This window comes from Pseudophryne corroboree, chromosome 1 (assembly GCF_028390025.1).
Source record: "Pseudophryne corroboree isolate aPseCor3 chromosome 1, aPseCor3.hap2, whole genome shotgun sequence".
NCBI lineage: Eukaryota > Metazoa > Chordata > Amphibia > Anura > Myobatrachidae > Pseudophryne > Pseudophryne corroboree.
The window spans coordinates 523,761,111-523,783,801 of record NC_086444.1 but is presented as its reverse complement, the minus strand read 5'-3'; the positions used below and the strand labels follow the sequence as shown (position 1 = coordinate 523,783,801).

At 45.4% G+C, this 22,691-nt stretch overlaps 1 protein-coding gene across 1 annotated transcript in view; it reads right to left on the bottom strand.

Annotated features, from left to right (window-relative positions):
- SLC1A1 (solute carrier family 1 member 1) overlaps positions 1-22,691 on the bottom strand; it is a 125,544-nt gene that overhangs the window by 35,427 nt on the left and 67,426 nt on the right. Inside the window, exon 3 of the mRNA XM_063913973.1 lies at positions 20,768-20,908. Coding sequence (XP_063770043.1) covers positions 20,768-20,908 — 141 coding nt within the window. The remainder of the gene's footprint in view (positions 1-20,767; positions 20,909-22,691) is intronic.

Sequence of the window (22,691 nt, the reverse complement as noted above, 5' to 3'; positions counted from 1 at the left end):
CTGGGTGATAACAGTCATAGAGGTAGGAAGGCCCTGCTCGCAAGCTTACAATCTATAGGGAAATAGGCATATGTACACAAGGAAAGGTGCTATCTATTGCATAGAATGAGAAGACATGTGAGGATATGTGTGGACTGTACAGAGTGGATGTAATTTGATAGGAAGGTTTATGAAAGTTATGTGGGCGGTTCAGGAATTTGATACGCTTGCCTAAAGAGGTGAGTTTTGAGGGAACGCTTGAAGGTTTGGAGACTAGAGGAGAGTCTTATTGTGTGTGGTAGGGCATTCCACAGGGTGGGTGCAGCCCGATGAAAGTCCTGCAGTCGTGAGTGGGAGCGAGTAATGAGTGTGGATGAGAGACGCAGGTCTTGTGAAGAGCGCAGAGGTCGGGTTGGGAGATATTTTGTGATAAGCGAAGTGATGTACGTTGGTGTAGTTTGGTTAATGGCCTTGTGTGTGAGTAAAAGTATTTTATATTGAATGCGGTAGAGTACAGGTAACCAATGGAGGGACTGACAGAGTGGATCTGCAGACGATGAACGTCTCGCGAGGAAGATAAGCCTCGCCGCTGCATTCAGAATGGATTGTAGTGGTGAGAGTCTTGTTTTGGGAAGACCAGTTAGGAGACTATTGCAATAATCAATGCGGGAGATAATGAGAGCGTGGATTAGAGTTTTAGCAGTGTCTTGTGTAAGGTATGGTCGTATTTTGGATATGTTTTTTAGATGCATGTAACATGATCTTGAGACAGATTGAATGTGAGGAACAAAGAACAGATCAGAGTCAAGGATGACACCTAGGCAGCGAGCTTGTGGGGTAGGGTAGATAGTCGAGTTTTCAACAGTGATAGAGATATCAGGTTGGTACCTACTATTGGCCGGTGGAAATATAATTAACTCTGTCTTTGAAATATTAAGTTTGAGGTGGCGAGATGTCATCCAGGATGAGATGGCAGAAAGGCATTCAGTGACACGGTCCAGTACAGATAGGGACAAGTCAGGGGAGGATAGGTAGATTTGAGTATCATCTGCGTACAGATGATACTGAAAACCAAAGGAGCTGATTAGTTTACCAAGAGATGAGGTATAGATAGAGAAAAGCAGAGGACCCAAGACTGAGCCTTGCGGTACTCCAACTGAAAGAGGTAGCGAAGAGGAGGTAGATTCAGAGAAGCGAACACTGAAGGAGCGATTAGATAGGTACGATAGGAACCAAGAAAGGGCTGTGTCTTTAAGACCTAGGGATTGTAGTGTCTGTATGAGAAGAGAGTGGTCTACAGTGTCAAATGCAGCAGATAGATCTAGAAGAATAAGTAGTGAGTAGTGGCCTTTAGACTTCGTAGTGACCAAATCATTAACCACTTTAGTCAGTGCCGTCTCTGTGGAATGTTGGGAACGGAAGCCTGACTGAAGTGGGTCCAACAAAGTGTATGAGTTAAGAAAGTGTGTGAGTCGAGTGTAGGCAAGTCTCTCAAGTAGCTTAGAGAGACAAGGGAGCTGAGAGATAGGGCGGTAGTTTGAGAGAGCATTAGGGTCAGAATTTTGTTTTTTTAAAATGGGAGTAATCACTGCATGCTTGAAGAGTGAAGGAAAAATACCAGTAGAGAGAGAGAGATTACAGATGTTAGTTAAGGTAGGGATGAGCACCAGAGACAGAGCTTTACTTATTTGTGAGGGTAAAGGATCAAGAGGAGAGGTAGTAGAGAAGCAGGATGAGAAGAGTGATGATACTTCATCTTCATTTGTGGGATCAAATGAAGAAAGAGTGCCAGAGGGTTCAGGTAAAGAACGGAGCAGGTCACTGGCTGCCGAAGAGCATACCATTTCATCTCGGATCTTATCAATCTTCTCCTTGAAGTAGGAAGCAAGATCATGTGCCTTGATAGTGGCTGGTGGGGTAGGTGCGGGAGGATTCAGAAGTGATTTAAATGTATTAAAGAGTTGTTTGGGGTTAGAGGCTTGAGCAGAGATAAGAGTTTGGAAATATGCTTGTTTGGCAGTGTCCAGGGCATTTTTATAAGAATGGTAGACTGTCTTATATGTGAGGAAGTCACTTGAAATACGAGATTTACGCCACTGACGTTCAAGTTTTCGTGTGAGTTTTTGTAGTTGTCTTGTTAATTTGGAGTGCCATGGTTGACATCTAGGCCTACGTGGAGTGTGATGGGTAGCTGGAGCCACTTCATCAAGGACTAGTTCTAGAGTCTTATTAAGGTGTGATACAGCCATCTCAGGAGAGGTGAATGCAGAAATAGGTGAAAGGAGTTGTTGGAGTGAAGTGGAAAGTTCTTGAAGATTAATTGTGTTAATATTTCTGCGAGTTTGAGGAAGATTGGAGAACTTCCGCAGCACAGGGTTTGAATTAACAGAGGAAAGCATGCAGGTGATAAGGTTGTGATCTGATAGGGGGAAAGGAGTGTTAGTGAGTTCAGAGATGGAGCATAGTCTGGTGAATACTAGATCAAGGCAGTGGCCCGCCTGATGAGTAGAGGAGTCAGTCCACTGGGAGAGGCCAAGAGAGGAGGTTAGAGAGAGTAGTTTGGAGGCATGCGCAGCAGATTTTGGACAATCAATAGCAATATTGAAATCACCCATGATAATGGTGGAGATGTCAGAGGATAGAAAGTGAGGGAGCCAGGCAGAAAAATCTTCCAAAAATTGTTTTGGATGCCCAGGTGGGCGGTAGATAGCTGCAACACGCAGAGAGAAAGGAGAGTAAACCCTAATGGAATGTACTTCAAATGATGTAAATGTGAGTGATGGAACCTGTGGTAGAACAGTATATGCAAAAGATTGGGAAAGCAAAAGTCCAACTCCTCCTCCTTTATGGTTATCGGGTCTGGAGGTGTGTGTAAAGTGGAGACCACCATGTGCCAGTGCTGCATGGGAGGCTGTGTCAGATTGTGTGAGCCAGGTTTCTGTTATAGCCAGCAGATTGATGTTGTTAGATATGAAGAGGTCATGGATAGATGTTAATTTGTTACAAACAGAGCGTGCATTCCATAAGGCACATTTTAGTGATCTGGAGGGTGATGGAAGACATGTGATGTTTATGAGGTTAGCTGGATTTCTATGTTGCTGTGAATCAGGTGAATGCGAGTGATGCAAGTGGCTGGGTCCTGGATTTGGTGAAATGTCACCAGCTATCAGAAGCAGAAGAGAGAGATAAATGTAGGTGTCAGAGGTTTGTGAAAGTTTTTTATGGTGAGAGGTTGTAGATGTTATTGTCAATGAGTATAGGGAAGTAAAAAGTAGAGATGAGCGCCGGACATTTTTCGGGTTTTGTGTTTTGGTTTTGGGTTCGGTTCCGCGGCCGTGTTTTGGGTTCGACCGCGTTTTGGCAAAACCTCACCGAATTTTTTTTGTCGGATTCGGGTGTGTTTTGGATTCGGGTGTTTTTTTCAAAAAACCCTAAAAAACAGCTTAAATCATAGAATTTGGGGGTCATTTTGATCCCAAAGTATTATTAACCTCAAAAACCATAATTTACACTCATTTTCAGTCTATTCTGAATACCTCACACCTCACAATATTATTTTTAGTCCTAAAATTTGCACCGAGGTCGCTGTGTGAGTAAGATAAGCGACCCTAGTGGCCGACACAAACACCGGGCCCATCTAGGAGTGGCACTGCAGTGTCACGCAGGATGTCCCTTCCAAAAAACCCTCCCCAAACAGCACATGACACAAAGAAAAAAAGAGGCGCAATGAGGTAGCTGACTGTGTGAGTAAGATAAGCGACCCTAGTGGCCGACACAAACACCGGGCCCATCTAGGAGTGGCACTGCAGTGTCACGCAGGATGGCCCTTCCAAAAAACCCTCCCCAAACAGCACATGACGCAAAGAAAAAAAGAGGCGCAATGAGGTAGCTGACTGTGTGAGTAAGATAAGCGACCCTAGTGGCCGACACAAACACCGGGCCCATCTAGGAGTGGCACTGCAGTGTCACGCAGGATGTCCCTTCCAAAAAACCCTCCCCAAACAGCACATGACGCAAAGAAAAAAAGAGGCGCAATGAGGTAGCTGACTGTGTGAGTAAGATAAGCGACCCTAGTGGCCGACACAAACACCGGGCCCATCTAGGAGTGGCACTGCAGTGTCACGCAGGATGTCCCTTCCAAAAAACCCTCCCCAAACAGCACATGACGCAAAGAAAAAAAGAGGCGCAATGAGGTAGCTGACTGTGTGAGTAAGATAAGCGACCCTAGTGGCCGACACAAACACCGGGCCCATCTAGGAGTGGCACTGCAGTGTCACGCAGGATGTCCCTTCCAAAAAACCCTCCCCAAACAGCACATGACGCAAAGAAAAAAAGAGGCGCAATGAGGTAGCTGACTGTGTGAGTAAGATAAGCGACCCTAGTGGCCGACACAAACACCGGGCCCATCTAGGAGTGGCACTGCAGTGTCACGCAGGATGTCCCTTCCAAAAAACCCTCCCCAAACAGCACATGACGCAAAGAAAAAAAGAGGCGCAATGAGGTAGCTGACTGTGTGAGTAAGATAAGCGACCCTAGTGGCCGACACAAACACCGGGCCCATCTAGGAGTGGCACTGCAGTGTCACGCAGGATGGCCCTTCCAAAAAACCCTCCCCAAACAGCACATGACGCAAAGAAAAATAAAAGAAAAAAGAGGTGCAAGATGGAATTGTCCTTGGGCCCTCCCACCCACCCTTATGTTGTATAAACAGGACATGCACACTTTAACCAACCCATCATTTCAGTGACAGGGTCTGCCACACGACTGTGACTGATATGACGGGTTGGTTTGGACCCCCCCCAAAAAAGAAGCAATTAATCTCTCCTTGCACAAACTGGCTCTACAGAGGCAAGATGTCCACCTCATCATCATCCTCCGATATATCACCGTGTACATCCCCCTCCTCACAGATTATCAATTCGTCCCCACTGGAATCCACCATCTCAGCTCCCTGTGTACTTTGTGGAGGCAATTGCTGCTGGTCAATGTCTCCGCGGAGGAATTGATTATAATTCATTTTAATGAACATCATCTTCTCCACATTTTCTGGATGTAACCTCGTACGCCGATTGCTGACAAGGTGAGCGGCGGCACTAAACACTCTTTCGGAGTACACACTTGTGGGAGGGCAACTTAGGTAGAATAAAGCCAGTTTGTGCAAGGGCCTCCAAATTGCCTCTTTTTCCTGCCAGTATAAGTACGGACTGTGTGACGTGCCTACTTGGATGCGGTCACTCATATAATCCTCCACCATTCTTTCAATGTTGAGAGAATCATATGCAGTGACAGTAGACGACATGTCCGTAATCGTTGTCAGGTCCTTCAGTCCGGACCAGATGTCAGCATCAGCAGTCGCTCCAGACTGCCCTGCATCACCGCCAGCGGGTGGGCTCGGAATTCTGAGCCTTTTCCTCGCATCCCCAGTTGCGGGAGAATGTGAAGGAGGAGATGTTGACAGGTCGCGTTCCGCTTGACTTGACAATTTTCTCACCAGCAGGTCTTTCAACCCCAGCAGACTTGTGTCTGCCGGAAAGAGAGATCCAAGGTAGGTTTTAAATCTAGGTTCGAGCACGGTGGCCAAAATGTAGTGCTCTGATTTCAACAGATTGACCACCCGTGAATCCTTGTTAAGCGAATTAAGGGCTCCATCCACAAGTCCCACATGCCTAGCGGAATCGCTCCGTGTTAGCTCCTCCTTCAATGTCTCCAGCTTCTTCTGCAAAAGCCTGATGAGGGGAATGACCTGACTCAGGCTGGCAGTGTCTGAACTGACTTCACGTGTGGCAAGTTCAAAGGGCATCAGAACCTTGCACAACGTTGAAATCATTCTCCACTGCACTTGAGACAGGTGCATTCCACCTCCTATATCGTGCTCAATTGTATAGGCTTGAATGGCCTTTTGCTGCTCCTCCAACCTCTGAAGCATATAGAGGGTTGAATTCCACCTCGTTACCACTTCTTGCTTCAGATGATGGCAGGGCAGGTTCAGTAGTTTTTGGTGGTGCTCCAGTCTTCTGTACGTGGTGCCTGTACGCCGAAAGTGTCCCGCAATTCTTCTGGCCACCGACAGCATCTCTTGCACGCCCCTCTCGTTTTTTAAAAAATTCTGCACCACCAAATTCAAGGTATGTGCAAAACATGGGACGTGCTGGAATTTGCCCATATTTAATGCACACACAATATTGCTGGCGTTGTCCGATGCCACAAATCCACAGGAGAGTCCAATTGGGGTAAGCCATTCCGCGATGATCTTCCTCAGTTGCCGTAAGAGGTTTTCAGCTGTGTGCGTATTCTGGAAAGCGGTGATACAAAGCGTAGCCTGCCTAGGAAAGAGTTGGCGTTTGCGAGATGCTGCTACTGGTGCCGCCGCTGCTGTTCTTGCGGTGGGAGTCCATACATCTACCCAGTGGGCTGTCACAGTCATATAGTCCTGACCCTGCCCTGCTCCACTTGTCCACATGTCCGTGGTTAAGTGGACATTGGGTACAACTGCATTTTTTAGGACACTGGTGAGTCTTTTTCTGACGTCCGTGTACATTCTCGGTATCGCCTGCCTAGAGAAGTGGAACCTAGATGGTATTTGGTAACGGGGGCACACTGCCTCAATAAATTGTCTAGTTCCCTGTGAACTAACGGCGGATACCGGACGCACGTCTAACACCAACATAGTTGTCAAGGCCTCAGTTATCCGCTTTGCAGCAGGATGACTGCTGTGATATTTCATCTTCCTCGCAAAGGACTGTTGGACAGTCAATTGCTTACTGGAAGTAGTACAAGTGGGCTTACGACTTCCCCTCTGGGATGACCATCGACTCCCAGCAGCAACAACAGCAGCGCCAGCAGCAGTAGGCGTTACACGCAAGGATGCATCGGAGGAATCCCAGGCAGGAGAGGACTCGTCAGAATTGCCAGTGACATGGCCTGCAGGACTATTGGCATTCCTGGGGAAGGAGGAAATTGACACTGAGGGAGTTGGTGGGGTGGTTTGCGTGAGCTTGGTTACAAGAGGAAGGGATTTACTGGTCAGTGGACTGCTTCCGCTGTCGGCCAAAGTTTTTGAACTTGTCACTGACTTATTATGAATGCGCTGCAGGTGACGTATAAGGGAGGATGTTCCGAGGTGGTTAACGTCCTTACCCCTACTTATTACAGCTTGACAAAGGGAACACACGGCTTGACAAATGTTGTCCGCATTTCTGGTGAAATACTTCCACACCGAAGAGCTGATTTTTTTGGTATTTTCACCAGGCATGTCAACGGCCATATTCGTCCCACGGACAACAGGTGTCTCCCCGGGTGCCTGACTTAAACAAACCACCTTACCATCAGAATCCTCCTGGTCAATTTCCTCCCCAGCGCCAGCAACACCCATATCCTCCTCATCCTGGTGTACTTCAACACTGACATCTTCAATCTGACTATCAGGAACTGGACTGCGGGTGCTCCTTCCAGCACTTGCAGGGGGCGTGCAAATGGTGGAAGGCGCATGCTCTTCACGTCCAGTGTTGGGAAGGTCAGGCATCGCAACCGACACAATTGGACTCTCCTTGTGGATTTGGGATTTCGAAGAACGCACAGTTCTTTGTGGTGCTACTGCTTTTGCCAGCTTGAGTCTTTTCATTTTTCTAGCGAGAGGCTGAGTGCCTCCATCCTCATGTGAAGCTGAACCACTAGCCATGAACATGGGCCAGGGCCTCAGCCGTTCCTTGCCACTCCGTGTGGTAAATGGCATATTGGCAAGTTTACGCTTCTCCGACGACAATTTTATTTTAGGTTTTGGAGTCCTTTTTTTTACTGATATTTGGTGTTTTGGATTTGACATGCTCTGTACTATGCCATTGGGCATCGGCCTTGGCAGACGACGTTGCTGGCATTTCATCGTCTTGGCCATGACTAGTGGCAGCAGCTTCAGCACGAGGTGGAAGTGGATCTTGATCTTTCCCTAATTTTGGAACCTCAACATTTTTGTTCTCCATATTTTAATAGGCACAACTAAAAGGCACCTCAGGTAAACAATGGAGATGGATGGATACTAGTATACAATTATGGATGGACTGCCGAGTGCCGACACAGAGGTAGCTACAGCCGTGGACTACCGTACTGTACTGTGTCTGCTGCTAATATAGACTGGATGATAATGAGATGTAGTATGTATAAAGAAGAAAGAAAAAAAAAACCACGGGTAGGTGGTATACAATTATGGATGGACTGCCGAGTGCCGACACAGAGGTAGCTACAGCCATGGACTACCGTACTGTGTCTGCTGCTAATATAGACTGGTTGATAAAGAGATGTAGTATGTATGTATAAAGAAGAAAGAAAAAAAAACCACGGGTAGGTGGTATACAATTATGGACGGACTGCCGAGTGCCGACACAGAGGTAGCTACAGCCGTGGACTACCGTACTGTGTCTGCTGCTAATATAGACTGGTTGATAAAGAGATGTAGTATGTATGTATAAAGAAGAAAGAAAAAAAAACCACGGGTAGGTGGTATACAATTATGGATGGACTGCCGAGTGCCGACACAGAGGTAGCTACAGCCGTGGACTACCGTACTGTACTGTGTCTGCTGCTAATATAGACTGGATGATAATGAGATGTAGTATGTATAAAGAAGAAAGAAAAAAAAAACCACGGGTAGGTGGTATACAATTATGGATGGACTGCCGAGTGCCGACACAGAGGTAGCTACAGCCGTGGACTACCGTACTGTGTCTGCTGCTAATATAGACTGGTTGATAAACAGATGTAGTATGTATGTATAAAGAAGAAAGAAAAAAAAAACACGGGTAGGTGGTATACAATTATGGACGGACTGCCGAGTGCCGACACAGAGGTAGCTACAGCCGTGGACTACCGTACTGTGTCTGCTGCTAATATAGACTGGTTGATAAAGAGATGTAGTATGTATGTATAAAGAAGAAAGTAAAAAAAACCACGGGTAGGTGGTATACAATTATGGATGGACTGCCGAGTGCCGACACAGCGGTAGCTACAGCCGTGGACTACCGTACTGTACTGTGTCTGCTGCTAATATAGACTGGATGATAATGAGATGTAGTATGTATAAAGAAGAAAGAAAAAAAAAACCACGGGTAGGTGGTATACAATTATGGATGGACTGCCGAGTGCCGACACAGAGGTAGCTACAGCCGTGGACTACCGTACTGTGTCTGCTGCTAATATAGACTGGTTGATAAAGAGATGTAGTATGTATGTATAAAGAAGAAAGAAAAAAAAACCACGGGTAGGTGGTATACAATTATGGACGGACTGCCGAGTACCGACACAGAGGTAGCTACAGCCGTGGACTACCGTACTGTACTGTGTCTGCTGCTAATATAGACTGGATGATAATGAGATGTAGTATGTATAAAGAAGAAAGAAAAAAAAACCACGGGTAGGTGGTATACAATTATGGATGGACTGCCGAGTGCCGACACAGAGGTAGCTACAGCCGTGGACTACCGTACTGTGTCTGCTGCTAATATAGACTGGTTGATAATGAAATGTAGTATGTATAAAGAAGAAAGAAAAAAAAACCCACGGGTAGGTGGTATACAATTATGGACGGACTGCCGAGTGCCGACACAGAGGTAGCTACAGCCGTGGACTACCGTACTGTACTGTGTCTGCTGCTAATATAGACTGGATGATAATGAGATGTAGTATGTATAAAGAAGAAAGAAAAAAAAACCACGGGTAGGTGGTATACAATTATGGATGGACTGCCGAGTGCCGACACAGAGGTAGCTACAGCCGTGAACTACCGTACTGTGTCTGCTGCGACTGGATGATAAATAATGATATAAAAAAAATATATATATCACTACTGCAGCCGGACAGGTATATATTATATAATGACGGACCTGCTGGACACTGTCTGTCAGCAGAATGAGTTTTTTATTTTATAGAATAAAAAAACACCACACAAGTCACACGACGTGTGTTTAACTTTTACAGGCAGACATTCACAATACAATATAGTATACTATATACTGGTGGTCAGGTCACTGGTCAGTCACACTGGCAATGGCACTCCTGCAGAAAAAAAGTGTGCACTGTTTAATTTTAATATGTACTCCTGGCTCCTGCTATAACCTAACTGCTCCCCAGTCTCCCCCACAATTAAGCTGTGTGAGCACAGTCAGATATTATACATAGATGATGCAGCAGCACACTGGGCTGAGCACAGATATGGTATGTGACTGAGTCACTGTGTATCGTTTTTTCAGGCAGAGAACGGATTATATTAAATAATATAAAACTGCACTGGTGGTCACTGGTCAGTCACTAGTATAACTAACTAATACTATCAGCAAAATTCTGCACTCTCTGTGTGAGTACTCCTCCTAAGCTCCAGTAAATGAAGTGTCACTGTCTCACTCTGTCACTAGTATAACTAACTAATACTATCAGCAAAATTCTGCACTCTCTGTCTGAGTACTCCTCCTAAGCTCCAGTAAATGAAGTGTCACTGTCTCACTCTCACTCTCCTATCTATTTCTTCTCTAAACGGAGAGGACGCCAGCCACGTCCTCTCACTATCAATCTCAATGCACGTGTAAAATGGCGGCGACGCGCGGCTCCTTATATAGAATCCGAGTCTCGCGATAGAATCCGAGCCTCGCGAGAATCCGACAGCGTCATGATGACGTTCGGGCGCGCTCGGGTTAACCGAGCAAGGCGGGAAGATCCGAGTCGCTCGGATCCGTGTAAAAAAAGCTGAAGCTCGGGCGGGTTCGGATTCCGAGGAACCGAACCCGCTCATCACTAGTAAAAAGCTCATGAGTGCTAATAAGAGGGGAGTGTAAAATTGAGGGGGCAATATGTACAGAGGGGTGAGTTGCTGGGAGACTGAATGATGCAATAGCCTTTATGAATACTCCATGAAGAGCAATGCAGAAAATAAATTTGTGGAACATAGTTAGTTTGAGCTGAAACCAGTGTTTTCTAGGCTGAGAGTGTAAGGTTTTACCTGTTCAAGTTAAAAGTTCAGGTGCCTATTTACTGGTGTTGTTCTGCTGTATGTTAACTGTGCATTATAGAGCAAAGTGACAAACAGGTATGTACAATCACATGTAAATCACAATGTATATAGTTGTCTACCGAATTGGTTGCATTTTGTTCTTAGAGGTCATGAGGATTTAGTTGGTAAAATATTTACATACGCTGAAATACACAGATGATTGGGAATGTAAGGAAGGGACGATGTTTTCTGTTTTGTCGGTGGGTTGTTTCCGTCTGTTTTCGTCCTGGTAAGTCCTGGGTAAGTCTATATTGTAATATTTTCATAACCCTTTTAAAAAAGCCCTTTTAATAAAGCCCTGTTCAGCTGGCTGTTGTTCAGCCAAGCATCTTTCCTTATGAATGGTAAGTATCCATGTGTCTCTAGTAATTGCAATCAAGGCCTAACATCCCACCCCCGTTTACAGAGCATGCCATAAAACTCAACTAAAAACAAACACTAAGATAGCAGTTACCAACTATATAAAGCTGCAAGACAGTTTCATCCTAGAATACAATATAGCTTATAATATACAAATTGACAGTGTAGATTACCTAGTTATAATAACACTATCACTGATGCATATATATTCTGAGCAGATCCAAAATGCAAAGGAGTGTAGATTACCTAGTTATAATAACACTATCACTGATCACTAGGACTATCACTAGGATTCGTAATGCTATGAACATGTGAACAATACCCACAATTGGTTTAGTTTTGTTTGCTTCAAGAAGATACAGTCCTGCAAACTCCAACAGCAGCAATGCGCAGTGTTAGAATGTCTATTACATCTGTTGTATTAATGGCATATTGTTTATACTGTATATACTGTTTATAAGTAAATTGTGTGTGTGTGTGTGTGTGTGTGTGTGTGTGTGTGTGTGGGGGGGGGTGGTCATTATGGAATCTGCAGACATAAAGCAAGAGGGCACAGTGGTTAGCTAACTCATACCCCTTTCACACCGCACAAATAACCCGGTATCGATCTGGTATATTGCCGGGTCGACACGGGTTGCTGTGTAGTGTGAAAGAGTCAGTCCCGAATTCCCGGGTTGCCTGACCAGGTAATTCAACCCGGGAATAAAACAGGGTTATGTCCGGGCTATCACCGGCTCAGCTGCAGTGTGAATGGGTTTCCTGGGTCAATGTGACCCGATACCCGTTCACAGCATAGGGAGAGGCGGCGCAGAGATGATCTCATCTCCTGGCGCTGCCTCCGCACCCACCCCCGATGATGCCATGGTCCCCACCCCCGATGGCAACCCGACCCGGTAATATGCCAGGACGGGAAGCCAGTTCTCTGGGTCCAATGCCAGGTCGCACCCGGGAAGGACCCGTTTCCAATTCCAGGGTGCGACCTGGCATTAGCGATCTGAAAGCTGTATATGAGTACTTGGTCTTTGGTTTTATTCCCAGCAGGGCCTGATATGTGTTGGATTTTTACGTTTTCCCTGTTTGCACATTGGTTTCCTTCCACAACTGTCAGCCAAAAAAAGTATTGTTACGATAATTGGCCAGTCATAGTTAACTCTGTAAGTTTCACTGGGGCAGGGACTGATATACATGACTAATAGTGTTTTCTGTAGAGCGCTGTGTAATATGTGTGCGCTACAACTAACATATCTATCTTTATACAGGCTGTTATTATTTTTTGTGTGCAATTTAGGTGCTGAAATCAAACATCTGATTGGCATGGGCAACTCTTTCATGGTCATTTGCATCAGTATTCATTAATCACTGGAATTTCACTAAGCAAGAGACTAGTGATGAGCGGGTTCGGTTTCTCGGAAACCGAACCCCCCCGAACTTCACCCTTTTTACACGGGTCCGAGCCATACTCGGATTCTCCCGTATGGCTCGGGTAACCCGAGAGCGCCCGAACGTCATCATCCCGCTGTCGGATTCTCGCGAGATTCGGATTCTATATAAGCAGCCGCGCGTCACCGCCATTTTCACTCGTGCATTGGAAATGTTAGGGAGAGGACGTGGCTGGCGTCCTCTCCGTTATTGTTGAATTTGATTGTGCATTATTGCTTAATTCATTGTGGGGAGGACTGGGGAGCAGCTGTATAATATAGGAGGAGTACAGTGCAGAGTTTTGCTGATCAGTAACCACCAGTTATCCGTTCTCTGCCTGAAAAAAACGCTCCATATCTGTGCTCAGTGTGCTGCATATATCTGTTCTCACACTGCTTAATTGTGGGGACTGGGGAGCAGCTGTATTATATAGCAGGAGTACAGTGCAGAGTTTTGCTGACAGTGACCACCAGTATACGTTGTCTGCCTCAAAAACACTCCATATCTGTGCTCAGTGTGCTGCTTTATTGTGGGGACTGGGGACCACCAGTATAATTAATATTATATAGGAGGAGTACAGTGCAGAGTTTTGCTGACAGTGACCACCATTATACGTTGTCTGCCTGAAAAACACTCCATATCTGTGCTCAGTGTGCTGCTTTATTGTGGGGACTGGGGAGTCGGGACCACCAGTATAATATTATATAGGAGGAGTACAGTGCAGAGTTTTGCTGACACAGTGACCACCAGTATACTATATATAGCAGTACGGTACGGAAGGCCACTGCTGTACCTACCTCTGTGTCGTCATTAAGTATACTATCCATATCCATCTACATTCTATACCTGTGGTGCATTTTAGTTTTGCAGTTTGCTGACACAGTGACCACCAGTATACTATATATAGCAGTACGGTACGGAAGGCCACTACTGTACCTACCTCTGTGTCGTCATTAAGTATACTATCCATCTACATTCTATACCTGTGGTGCATTTTAGTTTTGCAGTTTGCTGACACAGTGACCACCAGTATACTATATATAGCGGTACGGTACGGAAGGCCACTGCTGTACCTACCTCTGTGTCGTCATTAAGTATACTATCCATCTACATTCTATACCTGTGGTGCATTTTAGTTTTGCAGTTTGCTGACACAGTGACCACCAGTATACTATATATAGCAGTACGGTACGGAAGGCCACTGCTGTACCTACCTCTGTGTCGTCATTAAGTATACTATCCATCTACATTCTACACCTGTGGTGCATTTTAGTTTTGCAGTTTGCTGACACAGTGACCACCAGTATACTATATATAGCAGTACGGTACGGAAGGCCACTGCTGTACCTACCTCTGTGTCGTCATTAAGTATTCTATCCATCTACATTCTATACCTGTGGTGCATTTTAGTTGTGCGCAGTATATATAGTAGTAGGCCATTGCTATTGATACTGGCATATAATTCCACACATTAAAATATGGAGAACAAAAATGTGGAGGTTAAAATAGGGAAAGATCAAGATCCACTTCCACCTCGTGCTGAAGCTGCTGCCACTAGTCATGGCCGAGACGATGAAATGCCATCAACGTCGTCTGCCAAGGCCGATGCCCAATGTCATAGTAGAGAGCATGTACAATCCAAAAAAAAAAAGTTCAGTAAAATGACCCAAAAATCAAAATTGAAAGCGTCTGATGAGAAGCGTAAACTTGCCAATATGCCATTTACGACACGGAGTGGCAAGGAACGGCTGAGGCCCTGGCCTATGTTCATGGCTAGTGGTTCAGAACCACATGAGGATAGAAGCACTCATCCTCTCGCTAGAAAAATGAAAAGACTTAAGCTGGCAAAAGCACAGCAAAGAACTGTGCGTTCTTCTAAATCACAAATCCCCAAGGAGAGTCCAATTGTGTCGGTTGCGATGCCTGACCTTCCCAACACTGGACGGGAAGAGCTTGCGCCTTCCACCATTTGCACGCCCCCTGCAAGTGCTGGAAGGAGCACCCGCAGTCCAGTTCCTGATAGTCAAATTGAAGATGTCACTGTTGAAGTACACCAGGATGAGGATATGGGTGTTGCTGGCGCTGGGGAGGAAATTGACAAGGAGGATTCTGATTGTGAGGTGGTTTGTTTAAGTCAGGCACCCGGGGAGACACCTGTTGTCCGTGGGACGAATATCGCCATTGACATGCCTGGTCAAAATACAAAAAAAATCAGCTCTTCGGTGTGGAATTATTTCAACACAAATGCGGACAACAGGTGTCAAGCCGTGTGTTGCCTTTGTCAAGCTGTAATAAGTAGAGGTAAGGACGTTAACCACCTCAGAACATCCTCCCTTATACGTCACCTGCAGCGCATTCATCATAAGTCAGTGACAAGTTCAAAAACTTTGGATGACATCGGAAGCAGTCCACTGACCACTAAATCCCTTCCTCTTGTAACCAAGCTCCTGCAAACCACACCACCAACTCCCTCAGTGTCAATTTCCTCCTTACCCAGGAAAGCCAATAGTCCTGCAGGCCATGTCACTGGCAAGTCTGACGAGTCCTCTCCTGCCTGGGATTCCTCCGATGCATCCTTGAGTGTAACGCCTACTGCTGCTGGCACTGCTGTTGTTGCTGCTGGGAGTCGATCGTCATCCCAGAGGGGAAGTCGGAAGACCACTTGTACTACTTCCAGTAAGCAATTGACTGTCCAACAGTCCTTTGCGAGGAAGATGAAATATCACAGCAGTCATCCTGCTGCAAAGCAGATAACTCAGGCCTTGGCAGCCTGGGCGGAGAGAAATGTGGTTCCGGTATCCACCGTTAATTCAGAGGCAACTAGAGACTTGATTGAGGTATTGTGTCCCCGGTACCAAATACCATCTAGGTTCCATTTCTCTAGGCAGGCGATACCGAAAATGTACACAGACCTCAGAAAAAGAGTCATCAGTGTCCTAAAAAATGCAGTTGTACCCAATGTCCACTTAACCACGGACATGTGGACAAGTGGAGCAGGGCAGACTCTGGACTATATGACTGTGACAGCCCACTGGGTAGATGTATTGCCTCCTGCAGCAAGAACAGCAGCGGCGGCACCAGTAGCCACATCTCGCAAACGCCAACTCGTTCCTAGGCAGGCTACGCTTTGTATCACCGCTTTCCATAAAAGGCACACAGCTGACAACCTCTTACGAAAACTGAGGAACATCATCGCAGAATGGCTTACCCCAATTGGACTCTCCTGGGGATTTGTGACATCGGACAACGCCAGCAATATTGTGCGTGCATTACATCTGGGCAAATTCCAGCACGTCCCATGTTTTGCACATACATTGAATTTGGTGGTGTAGAATTATTTAAAAAACGACAGGGGCGTGCAAGAGATGCTGTCGGTGGCCCGAAGAATTGCGGGCAACTTTCGGCATTCAGCCACCGCATACAGAAGACTGGAGCACCACCAAACAATCCTGAACCTGCCCTGCCATCATCTGAAGCAAGAGGTGGTAACGAGGTGGAATTCAACCCTCTATATGCTTCAGAGGATGGAGGAGCAGCAAAAGGCCATTCAAGCCTATACATCTGGCCACGATATAGGCAAAGGAGGGGGAATGCACCTGACTCAAGCGCAGTAGAGAATGATTTCAACGTTGTGCAAGGTTCTGCAACCCTTTGAACTTGCCACACGTGAAGTCAGTTCAGACACTGCCAGCCGGAGTCAGGTCATTCCCCTCATCAAGCTTTTGCAGAAGAAGCTGGAGACATTGACGGAGGAGCTAAAACAGAGCGATTCCGCTAGGCATGTGGGACTTGTGGATGTAGCCCTTAATTCGCTTAACCAGGATTCACGGGTGGTCAATCTGTTGAAATCAGAGCACTACATTTTGGCCACCGTGCTCGATCCTAGATTTAAAACCTACGTTGTATCTCTCTTTCCAGCAGACACAAGTCTGCTGAGGTTCAAAGACCTGCTGGTGAGAAAATTGTCAAGTCAAGCGGAACGTGACCCGTCAACAGATCCTCCTTCACATTCTCCCGCAACTGGGGGTGCGAGGAAAAGGCTAAGAATTCCGAGCCCACCCGCTGGCGGTGATGCAGGGCAGTCTGGAGCGAGTGCTGACATCTGGTCCAGACTGAAGGACCTGCCAACGATTAGTGACATGTCGTCTACTGTCACTGCATATGATTCTCTCACCATTGAAAGAATGGTGGAGGATTATATGAGTGACCGCATCCAAGTAGGCACGTCAGACAGTCCGTACGTATACTGGCAGGAAAAAGAGGCAATTTGGAGGCCCTTGCACAAACTGGCTTTATTCTACCTAAGTTGCCCTCCCTCCAGTGTGTACTCCGAAAAAGTGTTTAGTGCAGCCGCTCACCTTGTCAGCAATCGGCGTACGAGGTTACTTCCAGAAAATGTGGAGAAGATGATGTTCATCAAAATGAATTATAATCAATTCCTGCGTGGAGACATTCACCAGCAATTGCCTCCTGAAAGTACACAGGGACCTGAGATGGTGGATTCCAGTGGGGACGCATTAATAATCTGTGAGGAGGGGGATGTACACAGTGAAAGGGGTGAGGAATCGGAGGATGATGATGAGGAGGACATCTTGCCTCTGTAGAGCCAGTTTGTGCAAGGAGAGATTGATTGCTTCTTTTTTGGTGGGGGCCCAAACCAACCAGTCATTTCAGTCACAGTCATGTGACAGACCCTGTCGCTGAAATGATGGGTTCGTTAAAGTGTGCATGTCCTGTTTATACAACATAAGGGTGGGTGGGAGGGCCCAAGGACAATTCCATCTTGCACCTCTTTTTTCTTTCATTTTTCTTTGCATCATGTGCTGTTTGGGGCCAATTTTTTTGAAGTGCCATCCTGTCTGACACTGCAGTGCCACTCCTAGATGGGCCAGGTGTTTGTGTCGGCCACTTGTGTCGCTTAGCTTAGTCACACAGCGACCTTGGTGCGCCTCTTTTTTTCTTTGCATCATGTGCTGTTTGGGGACTATTTTTTTGAAGTGCCATCCTGTCTGACACTGCAGTGCCACTCCTAGATGGGCCAGGTGTTTGTGTCGGCCACCTGTGTCGCTTAGCTTAGTCACACAGCGACCTTGGTGCGCCTCTTTTTTTCTTTGCATCATGTGCTGTTTGGGGACAATTTTTTTGAAGTGCCATCCTGTCTGACACTGCAGTGCCACTCCTAGATGGGCCAGGTGTTTGTGTCGGCCACTTGTGTCGCTTAGCTTAGTCACACAGCGACCTCATTGCGCCTCTTTTTTTCTTTGCATCATGTGCTGTTTGGGGACAATTTTTTTGAAGTGCCATCCTGTCTGACACTGCAGTGCCACTCCTAGATGGGCCAGGTGTTTGTGTCGGCCACTTGTGTCGCTTAGCTTAGTCACACAGCGACCTCGGTGCAAATTTTAGGACTAAAAATAATATTGTGAGGTGTGAGGTGTTCAGAATAGACTGGAAATGAGTGGAAATTATGGTTATTGAGGTTAATAATACTATGGGATCAAAATGACCCCCAAATTCTATGATTTAAGGAGTTTTTTAGGGTTTTTTGAAAAAAACACCCGAATCCAAAACACACCCGAATCCGACAAAAATTTTTCGGTGAGATTTTGCCAAAACGCGTCCGAATCCAAAACACGGCCGCGGAACCGAATCCAAAACCAAAACACAAAACCCGAAAAATGTCCGGTGCACATCACTACAAGAGACATACATAAATAAATCCAGGTTTAGCGCTATATATGTCAAGCAGCAAATCAAATTGTATTGTCCTGCATGTCTCCAGGGAGGTTAGTAAATGATAAATGTGAAATTGAATATTAAAATACATGAGTCACCAATAAAAAGGGTGGTGCTCTGCATGGTACCATTTTATAGTATGGATCTAGTGTTCCACAAACACAATTGGAATTTTGTAACCTGAAACTTCAGTCTGGTCACTTCATTATGTGCGGTCATTAAAAATGGATAGTTATGTAATAAATTACCAGTTCAATTAAATGGGTCACCAACTTCTTCCAGGCTGGCTAATAACTGTTCCGAATGGGACCATTATGCTGGCCAGATTTTCCATTTACAAGAGACCAATTTCTTAGTCCTATTTTTATTATTTGAGGTAAACACCTGAAGACTACAGTATCTGGTCAGAAGGCTGACAGTAACCGCGTCACCAGAATGTCAACATTGTGCAAACTGTCAACATGTTCACAACCTAAGGGGATGACTACGTGTCTTGTGTACAGAGCTCTTAATAAGTAAATCACCTGAAAGTTCCTTATATTGCCCCTTGATATATTTGAAGATATTAATCATGTCCCCTCTTATGCACCTTTTTTCCAGCGTAAACATATCCAGCCTAAGTTGTCTTTCCTCATAAACCAATGGCTCGCACTAGGCCCTTAACTAATTTTGTAGCTCTTTTCTGAACCCTTTCTAGTTCAACTATGTCTTTTTTATAGTGCGGAGCCCAAAATTGTACACAGTATTCTAGATGGGGCCGTACCAACGCTTTATACAGTGGCAGGATTACACTTTTATCCCTGGTCTCTATTCCCCGTTTTATGCATGCTAATACCTTATTGTCCTTTACTGAAGCATCTCGACATTGCGAACTACTGCTAAGTCTATTGTCAATGATCAGCCCCAAATCTTTCTCCAATAATGATTTTCTGAGAATTACCCCATTCAATGTATAGATTGCCTGTTTGTTTTTGATCCCGAAATTCATAACTTTACACTTCTCTATATTGAACCTCATATTCCACTTTGTTGCCCAACCCCCAGTTTAGGTAAATCGTTCTGAAGAGAGTCAATGGGGGTCATTCCGAGTTGTTCGCTCGTTGATGATTTTCGCAATGGAGCGATTAAGGCGAAAATGTGCATGCGCATGGTACGCAGTGCGCATGCACTAAGTATTTTAGCTCAAAACTTAGTAGATTTACTCACGTCCGAACAAAGAATTTCCATTGTTGAAGTGATCGGAGTGTGATTGACAGGAAGTGTGTGTTTCTGGACGGAAACTGACTGTTTTCTGGGAGTGTGCGGAAAAACGCAGGCGTGCCAGGATAAAATGCGGGGGTGTCGGGAGAAACGGGGGAGTGGCTGGCAAAACGCAGGGCGTGTTTGTGACATCAAACCAGGAACGAAACGGGCTGAGCTGATCGCAGTGTAGGAGTAAGTCTCGAGCTACTCAGAAACTGCTAAGAATTTTCTATTCGCAATTCTGCTAATCTTTCGTTCGTAATTCTGCTAAGCTAAGATACACTCCCAGAGGGCGGCGGCCTAGCGTGTGCAATGCTGCTAAAATCTGCTAGCGAGCGAACAACTCGGAATGACCCCCCAATGTACTGATCTGATCTAACTATCCTACACAGTTTAGTATCATCCGCAAAAATTGATACTTTACTATCAATACCATTTCTTATATCATTTATAAATATATTAACCAGCAATGGGCCTAGTACAGACACTTGAGGTAGACCACTTAATACTTTAGTCCAACTCGAAAATGTTCCATTGACAACCACTCACTGTTTTCTATTTTCCAACCAATTTTTGACCCAAGTACAAATGCTGTCACCAAGCCCCAGCTCTCTTAATTTAAGACACAACCTCGTGTGAGGTACTGTTCCAGGACTTAAAGATTTGCCCCTGGAAATGTCCCTGTTTTCAATATTGACTACAGCACAATTCCTCTTTTTCTGCTTGTTAGATGCAGTTCTTGTCAAGCCTGTCTTATCCTCTGAGCTCTGAAGTTTGTATGTCTTGACTGCGTAATGAGTATGTATTGAGTATGTAAAATCGGAAAAAAATATATAGTTTCATGACAGGGTGACGATCTACCTAGTGCTTGGGCTGAACAGGTAAAAGAGTCACTTTAAAGAAGTATAACATGTTGATAACTATGTAACATTTGGCCATTTACTAGAACAGCTTATAGTCTAAATTAAAAAAAAAAGAAAAAGCTGAACAAAAGAGTACCTGTGATCATGCTGGAAACAATCAACGGCAAAATGATGAGTTTTAACATTCGCATCAGAATGTCTCCAGGAAAAGCAAAATATATTTTATCCAAGTTAGAAAGTTTTCCATATTCCCGTACCAGAACTCCAAGTCCAATACCTAAAAAAGGAAAAAGATTCCCACATTACTCAACTGGTCTGTTTTTTTTTTTTTCAATTATGCTACTGTATATAATGTAATCAAGCTTTCTCTAGCAGAAAGGAGAACAGAACTGTAGTTTTCAACTGTCTCTTACATTAATTTTCTTTCAAATAATTTACTACAGCAGTTGTGTAAACAAAACTACGAAACATTATTATGAATACGGAGAGTCTGCCACCCCCCCAAACCCCCCACCACCCCCAAAATAGCAAAAACATATGTGCCTAGGAGACAATGTGATGTCAATTTACTATAACCTCTAGTTATACAGTCCCCAGCTATATTAAATATTTTCAAATATACAGTACATCTAGAAAAAGACCATTTATGGAAACAACTCCACTTCCATAGCTTCAATTTCTCTACACAGATGCCAAGCTATCTTAACATGAGCAAGTTCTTGAAACATATCCTGTGCCTAGCAAGTTGCAACAGTAATAACCCCTACACACTGGCCGACTGCCGGCCGAGGTACCCGCCGGCCTATACGGCCGACGGACATCCCGGCAGGGCGAGTGAAGTTTCTTCACTCCACCCCATCACCCGGCCCCATAGCCCTGCATAGGGTTGCCACCTCATGCATCATCGATTCCTGGAGATCCACCCCCCCCCCCCCAATTCCAAACATCCCCCCCCCCACTCCTCCGTGGCACCAAGCAGTGTACGCGTAAATAAAATGATGTACCATATTTAAAAAATATTTTACGTACAAACTATCTAAATGAAATAGTGTATCTATATAAATGGGAATATAATAATCACCACCTGGATAAATTACAGGCATTTGGGGCCTTAAAACTAGATTGTGTGAAAGAGGGAAGAACCATGGAAGTGTGAAAGAGGGAAGAACCATGGAAGTGTGAAAGAGGGAAGAACCATGGAAGTGTGAAAGAGGGAAGAACCATGGAAGTGTGAAAGAGGGAAGAACCATGGAAGTGTAAGTGTTGCACACAACCTAATCAATATCAAGCTTCAACAGGTTAAATAAACAAATGTACTACTAAAAGGTGTCTGTTAGTCATTAAAAAATATACATATTTCTATATATAACTTGAGCCTCTATTTGTTTCATGCATTCTCATTATATTAAAAATATATGTGTGACATGCCTGTCAGCTCTCATTGCTCTTCTCACATGAGCCAAGCCAGCGTTACTTCACCACCGCAGCCCGGGAAACGCTGAGGAAAAGCTGCTGATGGCAGCGTCATGGCAGCTTCGGCTCAGTCTGCGGTCCACAGGCACAGCCCAGGGAAACAATGAGGAAGTCATGCCGATGGTAGCGTCATGGCAGCTTTGGCTCAGTCTGCGGTCCGCAGGCACAGCCCAGGGAAATGCTGAGGAAGAACTGCCGATGGCAGCGTCATGGCAGCTTCGGCTCAATCTGGGCTGAACACAGTCTCGCGAGATTTGATGTCATCATCTTGCGAGACAGTCACTGTAGTTCACTGAGTTCCTCGGCTGCCAAGGAGCACTGCTGGTGAACCCAGGGTCCTCTTATTCCTGGAGAATCCAGGATCCGGGTGAAAGAAAAAGCCTCCTTGAGGGTTGCCACCAAATCCTGGAGAATCCAGGAAATCAGGGAGAGGTGGCAACCCTAGCCCTGCATGATAATATGGACGTGATTGTCCATATTGGCTTGCATGTTTAAACGAGCCGGCACCAACGATGAAGGAGTGCGGGGCAGCGCATCGTTCAACGTTGGTGCCTACACACTGAAAAATATGAACGATATCTTGTTCA